This window comes from Anastrepha obliqua, chromosome 5 (assembly GCF_027943255.1).
Source record: "Anastrepha obliqua isolate idAnaObli1 chromosome 5, idAnaObli1_1.0, whole genome shotgun sequence".
NCBI lineage: Eukaryota > Metazoa > Arthropoda > Insecta > Diptera > Tephritidae > Anastrepha > Anastrepha obliqua.
The window spans coordinates 73,972,763-73,989,892 of NC_072896.1; the positions used below are offsets into that span (position 1 = coordinate 73,972,763).

The 17,130-nt window shown below is 34.6% G+C and overlaps 1 protein-coding gene across 1 annotated transcript in view; it reads left to right on the forward strand.

Moving 5' to 3' along the window:
• Positions 1-17,130, forward strand: part of LOC129248830 (uncharacterized) — a 243,814-nt gene that overhangs the window by 39,869 nt on the left and 186,815 nt on the right. Inside the window, exon 2 of the mRNA XM_054888441.1 lies at positions 12,524-12,590. Coding sequence (XP_054744416.1) covers positions 12,524-12,590 — 67 coding nt within the window. The remainder of the gene's footprint in view (positions 1-12,523; positions 12,591-17,130) is intronic.

A 17,130-nucleotide genomic window follows, 5' to 3' on the forward strand; every position in this document is an offset into this window, starting at 1 on the left:
GAGTTTCAGCAGAAATCTTAGTATTTTTCAGAATTATTATGCCGAAGTATTAAAATAAAATAAATTTTATATTTCCGGTACATAAAGTAATACTCCACTCAAACTCAGATGATCCACTAACCCTCTAACATTTTCTCAGCTACCTTCTGAAACCCTTCCGATGCTGTATAGTTATGTATCTACATAATTACTCTGGAATAAGATGCGATAAGCCGAAGGCCCTGACAAGCAGTGATTATTTCGTAAAAGTAGTAGCAATTAAAAATTGTTACTCTTTAAAATAAATTAATAAAAGAATAATTCTAGTAGAAAAGCACAACTTTCTGGGTGAGACACCCTAATGTGCATATACCTACATATATTTTATATATAAACAGTACAAATAGTTTTCTTTTGCGCTCGCTGCTTCCGCCATAACAATTTTGAGAAATAGCAGGCATTTGTCTCAATGCAGTAAATTATTCGTGACACGCCAGCACACAATCACACGGCGCCACAAGCAGACACTAAAAACAATGTACTCACCTACAAAGCTCTGCTATCTCTCAAGCAACAGCACAGACTGTCATGCAAAATATGCGCTCGATCAATTTGTCAAACATTTTCTTCGCTCCCACACAACCACTTTGGTATTTTTTTTCTTTACTTCTCACTCATACCAACAGGCCTTTAATTTAGTTATAGGGCTCAAGCAATATGTAAAAGCAGCAAAACGAAAAACAAAAAACATAAAACAAAAAATAACAACATAAGCAAACTCAACACAAATGTCTGTAACGCTTTGCTCAATACTCGATTTCCTCTTTCCCCACCCAATTCTGTTTCAATCCGCTCTTCCTCATCAATTTGACATGCTCAGCCTGTCATGCAAATTATATTTTAGTTTTCGTGCACGCTTTTCGAACGTGACTTTGCCACTTTTATTGACTACAGCCGAAACTATTCTCTGGAGCGAAGGTTTTTCCGCATATACAATTTCCCTTTTTGTAATTGCCATGGCGAAATTTTTGCACGTAGCGGGAAATCCATGTTTGATTTATACTAAAAATCTACAGAATTCTATGAAATAATTTCGCAAATATTCCGAATTGAGCATTTTTATAAACGCGTTACTGCTCTTGGATTTTGCAGCATTGCTCACATAACGGTTTTTTTGTAACAGTCGTATGGCACTGACCATTTCTTGTTTTTGTTTTTTTTTTTTGTTCTTTCTTTTAGCATTAAACGAAGAACTCAATTCTGCACGGAATAGCCGCCAGGCATTTCTTCCTAAGTTAAGTTGGCGATTGTTCTTCCCTATCACACCTCTATCCTCACTGATAATTTTTAGCACTTGGAATGCTTAATTATTCCGAAGCCACGTTTGATATTCACTTATGCTTTTCAAAGAGTAACTGATTGGGATAATTATATATATCTATTCGTGCGTCTATCTGGTCATCTACTTATCCACATTATGCTAACCCAGGTCAAAATCTTATATATCACCAAAGCTAACCACAAATATTAATATAGTTTGGAGAAAAGAAAGAAATCCATTATTTTTGCTTAAAATTGTTGTGCAAATGGTTCAAAACTATTAACTATAACATCAAAAATGCTTGAGCAGAATCCACGAAATCAAAGTTACATGTCTTTAGCTGTTACAAAATAATTTTTTTAACGTGAAATGCCACCTTGTCAACGAGCATAAACCATAAATTGTTCGATCGATACTTTACGAGATATCGATCACTACAGCCATCTACCGGGAATATAATGGATTTCTTTTCCCCCATATTAATAGTACGCTTCATTTAAGTTAAGCAAGTACTGAAAATGTCCCAAGCCATTAAGCAATCAGGCTCACTTTACGGTCGTTTTCAAAAATATGGAGCTAATGCAAAATTATACGACTTCGAAATATGGCCACCTTACACTTAAAACTAACTTATTACTCTCCACCCATGTGGGATTTGATTCATTATATATGTCTGTGTGTATAGCTAAACCTAGTAAAATTCAGTGCCGAATTTCCTTTGTTTTTATGAAAGGACTTTTGAGATACAAACATTAGCTCGTAGATGGTCTGAGCTACGCCCTTTTGAAAAAAAAAATGTATTGAACCTACTTATATGTCAAAAATGTTGTTATGTACCACGATTGGATATTACGCAAGATGGCGCAAAATTATGGAAGATTTATAATTTTGCAAATGGCGTCGTCGCCAATCATATTGACACTTGTAAGCTAAACAGTGTAAGTGTACAAATAGTCAGATGAACTGTTACAACAATAATAACAACGACAATAAGAACAACAACAATAATATTAAAAATAACACGAACAACAATAAAAACAACAACAACGACAATAAGAACAGCAACAACAATAATGATAACAATAATAAGAATAACAACAATAACAACAATAACACCAACAACCTTAAGAATAACTACAACAAGAACAGCACCAATAAGAATAATAACAGAAGCAACCATATCAACAACAAAAACGGCCACAAAAGCAACAACAAGAACGCCAACAACAACAAACAAAAAAGCAATGGAGCGCTTAGCCCGTTTGCATCATTCGACGGAGTAATCCGCGAACAAAAGCCCGAGCGAATCAAAACTCTCTCTTATCACCAAGAACGGAATAATCTGTAACAAATTATTTTTTGCTAAAGTTTGACGAAAATAAATAATTTTGGTAATCCCGTGATATTGTTCTGCCGTCAGTCAAAATCTTTTTTTATTTTTATTTAGTAAAAACGGATGATTAATTTTGCGCCATCAAATTTATATGGAGTGACTTTTTCAAAGATTCCTAAATTTTGGAAGGAGACATCTTTAATTAATAAGTAGATAGAGAAGTAGCTATGGTTATGAAGATACAAATCAGAAAAAAATAATCCAATACTCCAATCGGAAGGAAATTTTTCCAGTATCGCAGCTCTTCGTGCTGTGTTGCATGGTTGCACTTGCATCTACCACAGCACACTAGTGCCTTTTAGAAAACAACACTCAAAATATATTCCTTTCTCAGCACTGTCGAGGTCTAATGCCACCTCTACTCATATCCCTAAATTGTTTCTGGTTTTACTTCAATGCCTTTGTTTATAAGAGAAGTTGTGTTTCAATTCGCCCTGTCAATGGCAAACACTTAAATTACTCAACGAAGTTTAGATGCACACCAGCCCTGCCCTAACGTGTGAAATGTTAGTACAAAAAGTATCAAAGGTTGGGCAGTAAATACTGCCACCTACCATTTAAGCACTTCATTACGAGCTGTATTGTTTTTTATTCAGCTTCGAAAACCATTTTCAACCCGAATCCCTCAACATACAGCTTTTAAAATGATATTTTTAATCCGAGGTCCTAAATATGCTTCCAAATCCTTTTATAGATTTACAGCCATGCATGCAACAAAAAACTTAAAAAATACATAAATATTTTCTTCAATATAAATGCGCTTGCCTAAATATGATATGCTGCCAAATCCCCTCGAAATGCTATTTGCGGCTTCGCATTTCCTTATTGGATTTGCAAGCCCCACATATCGTTTTTTATGTGTGCACCAATTAAAAAAAGATAGGTAATACATATATGTATGTACATTAGGGTGGGTCAGTTTGCTCATAAAAAATATATGCGACTTTGTTTCAACAACTAAAGTATCATACCCTACTGACAATGCTGGTTAAAAGTACCCATGGTATTAAAGCTCTAAAATGAAATCGAGCCTCCATAAAAGTTTATATCTCATTTAACTGTCGATAACGCCATATAAAATGTTAGCATATATATCTTAAGGAATGCCGAAGCATGAGGGTAAAATAATAATAGGAAAAATTTTAAACTTTTGTAAAATTTTTCATTTTCAATAGCTTTTTAAGGGGGCAGATACCTGTAAAATTTCGAAAAAAATTTTTTTTTTTCATAAAATATTAATATAATCCTTTAACATTATGTCAAAAAAATTTTACAACGTAAATTAAGTATTACTTATATTATATTATATCATAGATTGTCAACCGTGACGACTCTATTCTTTGCGTTCGAGCCCTGGGAGAGGTATAGTTATGTATTCAAACTTTAGACCCGTTTTTCTCAAAACTATATTTTTCGAATTGGCGTACACGATAACTCGAAATGTTAACGACCGGTCGCCCTGAAATTTTGCACACATCATTTTTATGATATTACTTCCCATGTGAATTTACAATTTCGAAAAAATAAGTTTTTCGAAGCAAAAATGGTATGAAAATTCGCCCCAAAATTCATTTTTTTTAAGCATTTTATTCCGCGATTTTTTTTCAATTTGTTTTTAATTCATATAGAAATTATGACATTAATGAACAAAAAAATTTTTGGTTTTTTGTATTCAGGTCACTGACGCCGATGCTACAATGCCCGCCGATTGAGAAGCTCCGCTGCGACCATCCTGGAAGAATTGAGTGTACATCCGCCATTTTAAATGATTAAAATAAAAAAAAAATGTTATGTTACAATATTTTAATGTATAGGTAAATAAACAATATGCCAATTTTGAAAAAAATACATTGACTTCTTCATTTTAAATAATTTTAATGAAAACCAGGGAAAATATGGCCGTTTACATGTATCCGTCCCCTTAAATGGCGGTTTTGTGTACCAGTGTGTATATATTAGATTATATATAGACAATTGCTTTCAATTCTGTTTCCAAAGAGGTATAAATTATTGAAATCAACTGATGCTCGGAGAAGGCATTTAGTAATTTGATTTCATCATAAGAAAATTTTCTAGAAAATATGGGACAAAAATGGAGTACCATTTTAAATTGAGTGTGTCTTAACAGAGTAAAATAGCTCAATCACTCGTTCGTTGTTCAGATGGCAGCGAAGCAAGACACCGTCGGCATGACCCCAGTTATGTCAGTCTATCAGCTGATTCAAATTTAAAATTCACTATAAGCCGGATATCGCTTTTATCTTGCCCACATTTTTGAAATCTTTTCGCCATGACATAACTGATTCAAATGTATCTAAACAAAAGTTTCCACAAAATTCTACCAAAAGTCTCTCAAAAAATCAGAAGCCTAAACGCGAGAAATGAGTCAAAACGGAAAATCTGTTTAAGGGTTAATTTCTTTAGAGATAAAAAATACCCATCTATGTATTTAGGAGATTCTCCTTCTTGATTGCGGCGATAACCACTTACGCGATTTTGGTCGTGTTTAACTTTCTCGTACTAATCGGCGCTAGTTGGATACTTCAAGTGAAGCCAAGTTATTATACAAGCAGGAGAGGTTTTCCTCTGCTACCACCAGCTGGTAAAACGCAACCCTCGTACTACATGCGTTGTTGTGTCTTTTAGGTTTTAATGAGCTACCGTTTATATATATTTATTTGATCCTTTTATTCCTGTGTGCGCCTCCCTTGATTTCATGCAAAAGTTCGTCAATTGTATCAGGTTCTGGGTTTTATTCTTACTAGTTGAGGTTGCAATAATATTGAGTTTAAGACGGTTTAAGGTTATTGGCCTACCGCACCCGAGTCTGAGTGCTGAGGCTGCCAGCTGCGTCCCCGGACAGGCTTTACCTCAGTATTTCCTCTGTGCGTTTGTAGGTTGTTTAATTTAGTCTCGGTCAACATAACCGCGTTTATCTTGGAAGGATGCAACGTGTGCAGGTGAAGCTGACAGTTTGAAAGTAGTGGTTGTATTTTAACGCATTTCTTTCCCATTACCGCCCCTACCACTTGGCGATCTATATAAAGCAATAAAAATTTCGAAAATAAGCGGGCAACGGCCCTTTACTTTCACATTGGCAAAAGTGTTGGATCAATGTAAACTGTAGATTGCAACTAATGATATGCTCTCTAGCGGAGGGCGTTGAGCAAAATAATTATCAAGAATGAAGTTTTGCTACGCAAAACCCACATTCAGATATATATTTTAATTCAGATATACATTTTAATTAAGAAAAAAATAAAAATCTACCTATAGCCAGTAGGATATTTTGCTTGCCGAAACAAAGTAGAAAAATCATTTGACGCGCTCTAATGTACATGCGCAAATATTACAAGCAAATACATATTTCCATTTTTTTGCTTTGATCGAGCTCAAATTTCAATAAAAACATTCAAACACTCATATATGTACATACATATGTATGTATTATATATAAATTCTCCGAAAATCCATACTTTGCGGTTATAAATACTAAATTATTGCAATAAAATTTCAGTTTTCCTTTTTTATGCATAAGAACTCATTGAATTGGCGGCAATTTGACACAATATGACGCTATTTACTTTTTGCATAGATACGCAAATGCTTTCTCCACACTCATACATGCATATGCACATATTTATAAGTGTTATTGGTGATTAATAAAAAACAAAAATTACCCTTTTGGTGCTCTATACGATTTAGCAGTGAAAAATTTTACTAACCTTATTGGACATCGATGCTCCGTCGGTTGTGATAGCCGAAATGGCTTACTCGTACCCTAAAACAAACATCTGAGAACATTTTTGTCACACAACTTAACAACAAGCAGAATATAATGCAATGAACAAAGAACACACCTAAATCTCTCATCCTTCCCACCCTATAACAATATCGGAAGAAACAACTTATGAAGTGCTTGGGGAAAGGTCTTTAGAATGTTGAAATCATCAAATCATTTCATTTATCAACGGAAGCCGGAAGCCGGATGCCTAGAGTTTGCAATTTGAGTTTTGGAGAGAGAAAAAGGTTAGACAGTGCAATATGAGGTGAAGTCGTTTAAAGGATTTTTTTAAGTAATCAAGTCCCGGAACTTTGTTTGCAGAAGTTTGCGCAAGATTAAGCATCCAATTTTGTTTTTGAATAACTTTTTTACTAAATAAAAAATAAATGATTTTGACTGATGGAAATCTTTATTCTGACCTTTACGTGCTGCATTCCTTCTTTGTTTGCATCTACAGCTGTCTAGTTTATAAGTGTCAAATATTAGTTTGGGAAAAAAGAAGTCCATTATTTTCTCGGTAAATGGATGTAGTAATCGATATCTCGTAAAGCATCGATCGAACAATTTAAAGTTTATGCTCGTTGACAAGGTGAGATTTCGCACAAAAACAATTATTTTCTTGTTTTTCTTTGATAAAGACTAAAATGCAAACCAGGCTACTGAAATTCAGGCATTCCGTTAAGGCATTTTTGATTTTTAAGTTGAACATCGCACAGAAAGGCCCGTCGTCGAAAATGTCGATAAAATCACAGAAATAATCGAAGTTGCCCGCACATTCGCAGTCGTAGCATGGCCCAGGAGCTGGATTCAAAAAGGAACTCGAGTGAGTGCCACACCAATTAACACCAAAACCCATGATGGATCGAACTTCCGTCTACGTAGCCATGACCAAACGGAATGAAATCCACCCATACCCTAAACGAATGGTGAAGAGAAAACGGTCAAATACGACAATATTGTGCGAAAACGATCGTGTTCAATCCTGACCTGACTAACAGCTAACTATACTATGTGGGACTTAAAGGAATCATTTATTATGAGTGGTTTCCGTACGGCTAAACACTACATTCAGATCACTACTGTCAACAACTGACAACTAATGACTCGCGAAAACCCTGGAATTTTGGTTGGGAAGTTTTAATGCATCCACCAAACAGTCCGAACCTGGCATCAAGCGATTACCACCTTTCTGTCTCATTACAAAACTTTCTGGGGGATACGAAACTAGCCTGAAGAGAAGATTGTGAAAATCGATTACTTGATTTTTCGCCAATAATAATCAAGCCTTCTATGAAAGAGACATTATGAAGCTATCTTTAAAAGGGCAACAAATTACACAACAACGGCGAATATTGGACCCAATTCGGACAATCCGAAACACCTTAAATAAAGTTTTGAATTTTTAAAATTATAAGTATTCCGATGGGGTGATTAATTTTGTGCCACCTTTTATAAGATACAAGGTAGTTGTAATACAAGAAAAATGAGACATCTTCCATAATATATATCAAGCCTCATTTTGCATTTCTAATTAGAATCAGTGCATTCCATATACGAGTACAATAGAAAGATTATTTCTAAAGGCGGTAAAATAAAATTTTAATAACTATAATTTATGTATTTCATAAATGACGCTTACACCCATTGTTTGGAGTATGTCCGAGCTCCTTTTCCAATTTTTGAGGTGTGCGTCTTGATGTTTTTTTTTCACAAATGGGAAGACCTTCAGTTTTATTCCGCCTCCGGACTGCAGATGTTTTTTCATAAGGAGCTTTTCATAGCAGAAATACATTCAAAGATTGGCCATGGTCTATCAAATAATAAAATTAATATTTCCAAAAAAATAACAATAATAATAACAATAATTTCAGGTTTGGTTGAAAGGGCTAAAATGTCTTACACATAATCAAAATTGCTATCGCAGTAGTTGTATATTCGACTTGCGTGGACTAAAAATACTGCTCTATGTTTGGAAATGTCGCGTTCAATATTTTTCATCACAAGATTTTTATATCAACACTTGCGTACTTCGTATCTCTTAGCGTACATATCTTCTTCTTCCGTCCGCTTTTTTGATTCCCAGAAGTTTGTCCTTTCTAAAGACATTAACTATCTCGATTCTTATGCCAACATTTTAATTCTCATTCAGAAACTTTGATATATTCTTTACCTACTGGCACTGGCACTTAAAGATAATCCATTTGCTTTTTTTATTCAATTTTAATAACTTACGGTAAAACATTTAGTCTATGCATTGCACAAATTTAACATGTAAATTACAAGTTTGAATTTATTTTAGGCTGAAACTAAGATTAATATAGATAAATATAAAAAAATTGTGCAGAGTAAAGCATAAGAACGGATATAAGGATTAGCAGAGATGGAGGAATAAAGAGAGAGAGAAGTGTGTAGGTTAATAAACAAAAACAATATGCAATCACTTCCCGATGTAATCTTTTTAGTAGAAATTGGTTTCCTTACCAGCCTAATACACTAACAAGGAACGGATTTCGTTAGTATTTTATATTTTGTGCCAGCAATGTTATTTGATGTGTGCGGGAAGATTTAATTAAAATAAGTTTTCATAAAAGGTTTGCGATATCTAATAATTTTAAAAAGAAATACAATAATTCTCTCAGTTTTCACAATTGAAAGCAAGAATGTTTTTAGTGTGTGGCGAAATGTGATCAAACTTTAGTTCATAATTAATTTATTTTTAGATTCATAACTTGGCTAAAAATATACCAATTTAAGGTAGAAAATTTAGGTAAAGAGAACAGCTTTCAATAATTTAAATTTTTTACTGCTTGGTAGATAGTAACAAGTATGCTCGTTAAACTTTGATTAGTTCTAAAAGAAGGTTGTCTATTTGCTCTACGTAATACAAATTCATCAAATTTGTATCTATAGTACAAGTCTTTGTTATTATCATTATCAAAATATAGCTCATTCTCCCCCATAACTCAATCCCATATTTGGTACAAATTAAAAAAAAATTTTTTGAAACATTTCGGGTATGCAATTATATATAATATATAATTGGTGCCTACACTTCTGTTGGGTGTTTGGTCGTGCTCCTCCTCCTATTTGTGGTGTGCGGCTTGATGTTATTCCACAAATGGAGGGACCTACAGTTTCAAGCCGACTCCGAACGGCAGCTATTTTTATTTCCACCGAGATTTGAACTTAGGGGGCGTCCATAAATTACGTGAGGTGTTTTTTTTTAATTTTCTGACCCTCCCTCCCCCCTGGTGAGATGTCGTGAGATTTTATTCAACCCCCTCCCCCATCCCGCAATCTCACGTGAGATTTTTCAAAATGTGTGTTTCTTATGTAAACGCGTTGGATTGTTATTGTAAAAAGAAAAAAAATGCTTCGTGCTTTTATTTACGACTAGTTAAGACTAGTAATCAATATTGCTGAGAGTTATAAGTGTAATAAAAATTTAACAATCGTAACTACTGCAATTAAAAAAAGAATATCTACTCTAATTCAGTCCATGGAGAATCATGTGCGGTTTCAAGAGAGACTATTGGGACCAACATGTCCATAAGATTTTAAGTAAAATCATCTGCTCCTTCAACTTCGTTCTGATCTAGCCACTCTAAGGCGTTGACGCTTGCGCACAGTAACTCATTAGCTCGTCTTGTGACAATCTGTGAGGGTCGCACTTTGCGGAACATACGCGCTTGCTTAGCTGGTGCAATGTGAGCTGCTCGCCTGTGCTCTGCAGCTCTTGTGATAGATGCGAAGTAAATACCGCATGTACTGCAGCATATTTTCTCTAAATCATCATGTATACTTGGGCAATAGAGATCATAAGGCGTGCTGATAAAGGCATTCAACGGTTGAATCGGTAGGCGTATTAGAAATGGAGCAAATGACTTTCCGTCATGTTCTTTAAAGTCCGAAATTATCAAACGTCAATCAACCTGAGTGACAGGGTATGGAGGTGGCAGAAAACGGTCGTGAAGAATCATATGCAGATCCGTGTGTCCGTGTGTCGCTGCCACTCAGCTCGTACTCTCTTGTTCATCGAGCCGCGCGTTCGGCTGATAGTGGCGCGAAAACAAACGACGGGCTACACTGTACAGTAAATTCAGATTAAATTGAGCTATTTGGTATAAAACAAATATGGTGGTTTGACAGTAGTAATGTATAACGTCGAAGTATGAATGAAATTATTTTCTTTCGAACGAATTAGTGAATGATCTTAATCATACTACGATTACGCTTAAGATTAAATCTTAAGCATGTACAATCTGGATAATGGACCAAAATAGTATAATTTTTTTTTTGTTTCAATCAGAAAAAAAATTGCGTGATATTTGCCGAGACCCCCCCTCTCTCCAACGTAAGATTAGATGAGATTTGACTCGACCCCCTCCCCCATAAAAACATCTCACGTAATTTATGGACGCCCCCTTACGTTCTCTCTGAATTCAGAATGGTAGTCACGCACCAACCCATTCGGCTACGGCGGCCGTCAGTTTTATAGCCCTTTGAATTTCAGCTCAACAAAGTGAAATCTTGAAATGGCTCCCAAATTGCATTGATTTTTCACAATCTTTTTTTTTTGTGCTGACGCTGCAGGGTGTTTTCTTTTTTAGAAAAAATGTCGATCATTCGTTATATGGAGAAAATGCATAATGGTGCTGGCCTTGATGCAGCAGAGCAGGTAGAGACAGCTCTCGGTGGTTGTTTAGCGCCTTATAAAAGGACGGAGAGAGTGGTATACATCACTATTTTATCATCCCTTTGAGTTACTCCCTTATATTTGCTACCAGTCTGCATAGAAGGGGTACAGTTTTATGATAATAATAAATAGAAATGCCCAGATCTAATTACCTTAGTTTCGTTACTCTTCAAAGAGGCCTGGTTGAGCGTAATCGAGTCACGTATTGAGACTTATTATTTGTCAAATAAACTTTCTATTTAATTTCAGTTCTTAAGTTTTTGTTATGTAATGCTGTAAATCTAATCAGTAAGATTGTTACCATTGACTTGAATAAAGAAATTAAGAAATAAAAATAAATATATAATAATAATAATGAATTAAAAGCAATAACATTTGCACTTGCATCAGCCAAAAGTCCGAACCTCTTCTCCAACTTCTGATATACATACGCCTTTTTGTTGCATAAGGAGCCGCAAAATTAATCATACACTTGTTTTTAATATTTTTTTTTACTATTTTCTTACTGAATAATTATTTTGACCTTCTTGCAATTTATTGCCTGTCTGTTTATATACTGCAGCTGTATAATTTTCAAGTGCCATATAATTAACGTACGACGTCATTTGCAAATATTATGCATTATTCCATAGATGATCAATATTGCGCCACTAAAAATGAAAAGTATTCAAATTTTTGCAGACTTCAAGTAGCAGACAGTTTTTTTAGAGATGCAGAAAAGCACACGGAAAGGCTAACCGTTGCCTGCCGATCAGTGACTGCTACTATATAAAACTTTTTAATGCTTAATATCCACAATAGGGATTTCACACAGGGCCTACTAGGTCAAGCTGGCCACAACAAACTTTGAATGTTGACAGCTCGATCGCATAGATTTTAGTTGTGCAATAATCCAATGTCATGTGATGAGCAACTGGCAACGTCAGTGTCATGTAGTTGCATACATACACATACAAATTCGTTTATTTCGATTTTTATGCCACTTCTATTGAATTATTATTATTATTTTTTTTTTTTTTAATATACATATTTGCTAAAGTAAGGGATGGCTACAATTTATGGCTCCTACAATTTGCAATTGCTACAGCGCTTACACAAATATATATAACCATTCTACAGGCTACATATATTTATTACACTTCCCAATATTTTATGTATATTTGTATTTGTGTATATTTATTTATTTATGTTTCTATGTTATTTCCTTTATCAGTTTTCATTTTAATTTGCATTTATTTATTTCACACATTGTAAATATATACATGTTTTATTTGTTTTGCAGGTTTCATTGGCAAAATCAACAAAAACCACATTCACCGGTTATGGCATCGGCAGCGCCAATATGGACAGTGACATTGTACAATATGACATACCGAAAAATTCATATAAGCGTGCAAATTCGGATATCAATTACGAGGTGAGTGTATGAGTATTCAGATTTGCAGCAATTAAAATTGAGCTTACACACATACAATATATGTATATATGTATTTACAAATTATACCCAACAAATAGTTACATTCGAAGCGCTATAAATTTATCGGTACACAATAAGCTTAGATATGCAGGAATAAGATATCAGAAATGCTAATCAAGATATAATATAAAATCATCTGATATATAATATAACTGTATAAGCAGCCTTGATTTACATCATCAGTAATTTTCAATTTTTTTAAATTTCTTTCATACGATGCAAAACTACTCATCCAATTTTTTTTGTTTTTTTATAAGTTGCCTACTAAATAAAAAACGATTTCGAGTGAAGTAAATCTTTATTTTGACCTTTTCGCATTCCACTGCGTGTATGTTTATTGTTGTAGCAGTTCATCTTACTAGTTGCACACTTGAGCTGTGTAGTTCACAAGTGCCACATAGGAGTAACGTACGACTTTGTTTTCAAAAATTATATACTGTAGGCAAAAAGTAAGGTGAATTTGGTTGTAAAATGAAAAATCTTTTCTTATTCTTGTAATTTAATTTCATCCCCTTCAAAATAATCCCCTCTCGATGAAATACACTTATGCCAACGATTTTTCCAATCCCCGAAACATGCCATATAGTCCATTTCCGGTATAGCCATCAGCACCTTCTTCGATTCAGCTTTTACTATCTCCTCAATCGACTCGAAACGCGTTCCCCGGAGTGGTCTCTTGAGTTTTGGGAATAGCCAGAAGTCACACGAAGCCAAATCAGGCGAATACGGTGGTTGCGGAAAGATATGCGTGGAATTTTTGACGAAATGGTCACGAAGAACGAGTGCAGTGTGAGACGGTGCATTATCGTGATGCAAAAACCAAGAGTTCTTGGCCCATAATTCTGGACGTTTTAGACGAATAGCTTCTCGTAAACGACGTATGACACTCAAATAATATTCCTTATTAACAGTTTGGCCAGGTGGAAGGAATTCATAGTGCACCACACCACGAAAATCGAAAAAAACTGTCATCATGATCTTTATTTTTGAACGACTTTGCCGTGCTCTTTTCGGTCTGGCCTCGCCTTTAGCACGATATTCGCTTGATTGGTCGGTTATTTCAGGGTCGTAAGCATAAATCCAAGTCTCATCTCCCGTAATGATGCATTTGAGCTTGTCCTGATAGTCTGAAAGCATTGTTTCACACACATCAACGCGACAACTTTTTTCCAAGAAATTGAAAGTTTTCGGTACCAAACGAGATTTGACTTTTCGTAGGTTTTCACAGATCCTTCTGATATTCCGATCATATCAGTAAGGTCTTTAACAGTCAATCGACGATTTTTGAGCACTAACTCCTTCACTTTATTGACATGTTGATCATCTGTTGACGTCGATGGTCGTCCGGAGTGCTCCAAGTCATCAACCCTCTTTGAAGTCTTTGTACCACTTATAAACATTTTTCTGCGACATGGTCGAATCACCAAATGCCTTCTGCAACATGCTAAACGTTTCCGCAGCCGAAATTTCATTCCGCAAACTAAATTTGATGGCACTTCTCTGCTCAATCAAATCAGACATTATAAAAATCGAAAAATGCACTCTTGGTCGTTTGGTAAACACAAGCGTAAATATATTACTGATAATGACATTCGCATGAAAGTTGGTCCAGATATTATTAACAGTGCTGCTAACTCACGAAAAAAAACTCACGAAGTGACAGTCGTATCTTCCGATAGGGTGGTTAATTGTGCGCCACACAATAAAGACTTTACCTTTATACCTACAATAAAAAAAACTTTTTTCCAATTTATTGAGGTTTCATATATGAACACTTTTTGAACATATTTTTTAAATATTATGTATTTCAACTTTTAATATCATATAAACCCTCGCTTCATTAAACACTTCCTGTGCAAAAGCACTTAATTTCTCGGGGTTCCCACTTCTGCGATTATCCAAGTATTCCTACACGATTAGTGTCCTTCGAAGAAATGGCTTGATATAATTAAAGGTCGGTATAGTTTTAGTACATGAATGTATAGGATTGGGATATTTGCATCCTTTGGTATAATAAATGGCAGAGTTTTTGTAGCAGAGTGAATTCGCCCTGCACCTTTTCTTTGCTTTTGGAATTTTTTCCGTGTCTCAAAGAAGCTAAGCACAATTTTAAAACAAGTATGTATAGTATATATATTTATATTTTTCTTCTTCAAAGTAATGAATGAATCCTCTTCGAATTTTTTTAGATTAAGGTGGAATTTTTGTTTTATCGTTTATACTGGCTCTAGGTGGCGCAAAATTAATCACCCTATCGGAATATTTATAAGTTTTGCAAAAAGCATCGTAGGTCAATCCTACAGGGTGGGGCCATATAGCGTTTGCTTTTTGAACCACCTATTTTTTTGAGAATGGTAACACAAATGACTTGTCAAATGTGTTCATAATTTACTTAAAGGTTTGACATTTACGAAATGGGACGCTATACGCTTGAACAAAATTGGGAAATATTGAAAACCTATTTCCAAAGTGGTGAGTCTTCTTCTTCTTCCGCGGTTACAGTAAATGGCGAGCGTTACCGTGATATGTTCAACGAGTTTTTGTTTCCAAAAATTGAAGAGGATGACATGGACGACATTTGGTTTCAACAGGACGGTGCAACTTGTCACACTGCCAAAGTTACACTCGAACTTTTGGCTACCGTTTTTGAATTCCGATATCAATTGGCCGCCTCGGAGCTGTGATTTAAGCCCGTTGGACTATTTTTTGTGGGGAGCCGTTAAGGACAAATGCTATGCGAACCATCCAGAGACGATTGATGCTTTAAAACACGAAATCGAAGTTGTCATTCATGAAATTGGAGCCCAAACAATAGAAATTATGCTTAAAAAACGCCAGTCGTGGCAGTCATTTGAACGATATTATTTTTCATTCATAAATGACAATGTTCAGTATTCAAAATAAAAAAAAAAGTTTGAAAAAATATTGATTAGTTTTTTTTTATAGCCGATTCAAAAAGCAAATTTTACATGGCCCACCCTATATTTGACGCTGCCTAGTTCAGCTACAGTACACAAACAGGCAAGTATTGGAACGCATAAAGTTTGGAGGAAAGATTTCCATCACTGAAATTTATTTTTTGTTATTTAGTAAAAAAGTTCTTCAAAAACAAACTAAAACCAAATAGTTTATTTCATTTCGCACCACTTTTTACATGTGGAAAGCTAAAAAGTGCACCAACTTCGGAAAAAGCGTTAAAAATTGGTTTGCTGATTCGATTATTATTTGGTATAAATTAATTCGAAAGTGGTTTACTTTGAAGGCGATGTAACAAATTTCAATAAATAATGCGGTATTTTTTTACAGAATGTGGTATGCAAATTATTAAACCTAGGAAAAAATTAAGGAATAATGTTGTAGCGACGCGGAAAGGCAATACAATTTGGGAACTGATGTGCAATATATTTTTTGTTTCTGTAATTCTTTTGGTGTTTCTTTTCTGCTTCATTTTTTGCTGGGGAATATGTTCTTATACTAAACATTGTGAATTTTTTTTCAGAACAGATTTTATCAACTTCAATACGAAATATCGAACATGTAACCCTGATAGGACCATAAAAGTCAAACAACAAATTTATTAAAGCCAATTAAGAGTCGTGTGCCAATGCGTTAGTTAGTTGTACTTGAAGCACTTAAAAGTACGTTCACATATGCAGTAATTATCAATAAAGCCACAAAAATTAATCTACCTATTCACATACGGCCGATTAGCTCCAAAATTGACAATCACCTGTCACGACTGTTTTGAAAGGTGTTTCTTCATAGAAACTGGTTTGGTGCAATATTTTAATGTTTTTAGTTTGTTTAATTATTATTAGCAATAAGAAAAAAATGAAAAGAGAAGTTAATTTAAGTGCGTAATTTGCGGCTAGTAAAAGCAGTTGGAGGAAAACCGCAGCAATACGCAAATACGCAAATACGAAATTCGATATTATGTTTTATAATAAGCAATACCAGGCTCAAAGAGTCTATAAATACACGCTTTTTTCTGTAATATGAATACATAATTATTAATATCTAACAAAAATTGTATTTGTGCCTCTTTTCTTTACCGGCATCCATTTTATTCAGATTTTACTTTTACGATCCTCCTTACATACGTAATAGTAATTGTCGATAACACAGATAATACAGGGTTGTAAAGAAAAAGCATCTTTACAATCTAAGATTTTTTTATAATCTTCTCAGATTTCGGGAGCCAAATTTTGTATGAGTAATCTCGCTTTTTAATTACAGATTGGGAGTTAAGCTCGAAAAAGTAAATAGTCTAGTTATATATGAACCAATTAAATATAAGAGACGCATTTGGCTCCAACTCAGAGGCATTTGTAGTAAGAATCTAGGCTCATGTCAGCCACAAAACAGATCTTAAAAGGATTTATAATGAGCTATAAGCCCTCCTGTAGTGGAGACTTTCTTTATTATATTTATTATATTATTTTCTAACTCTAATTGATCGAAATTGAAAGAAGTCTTCGAA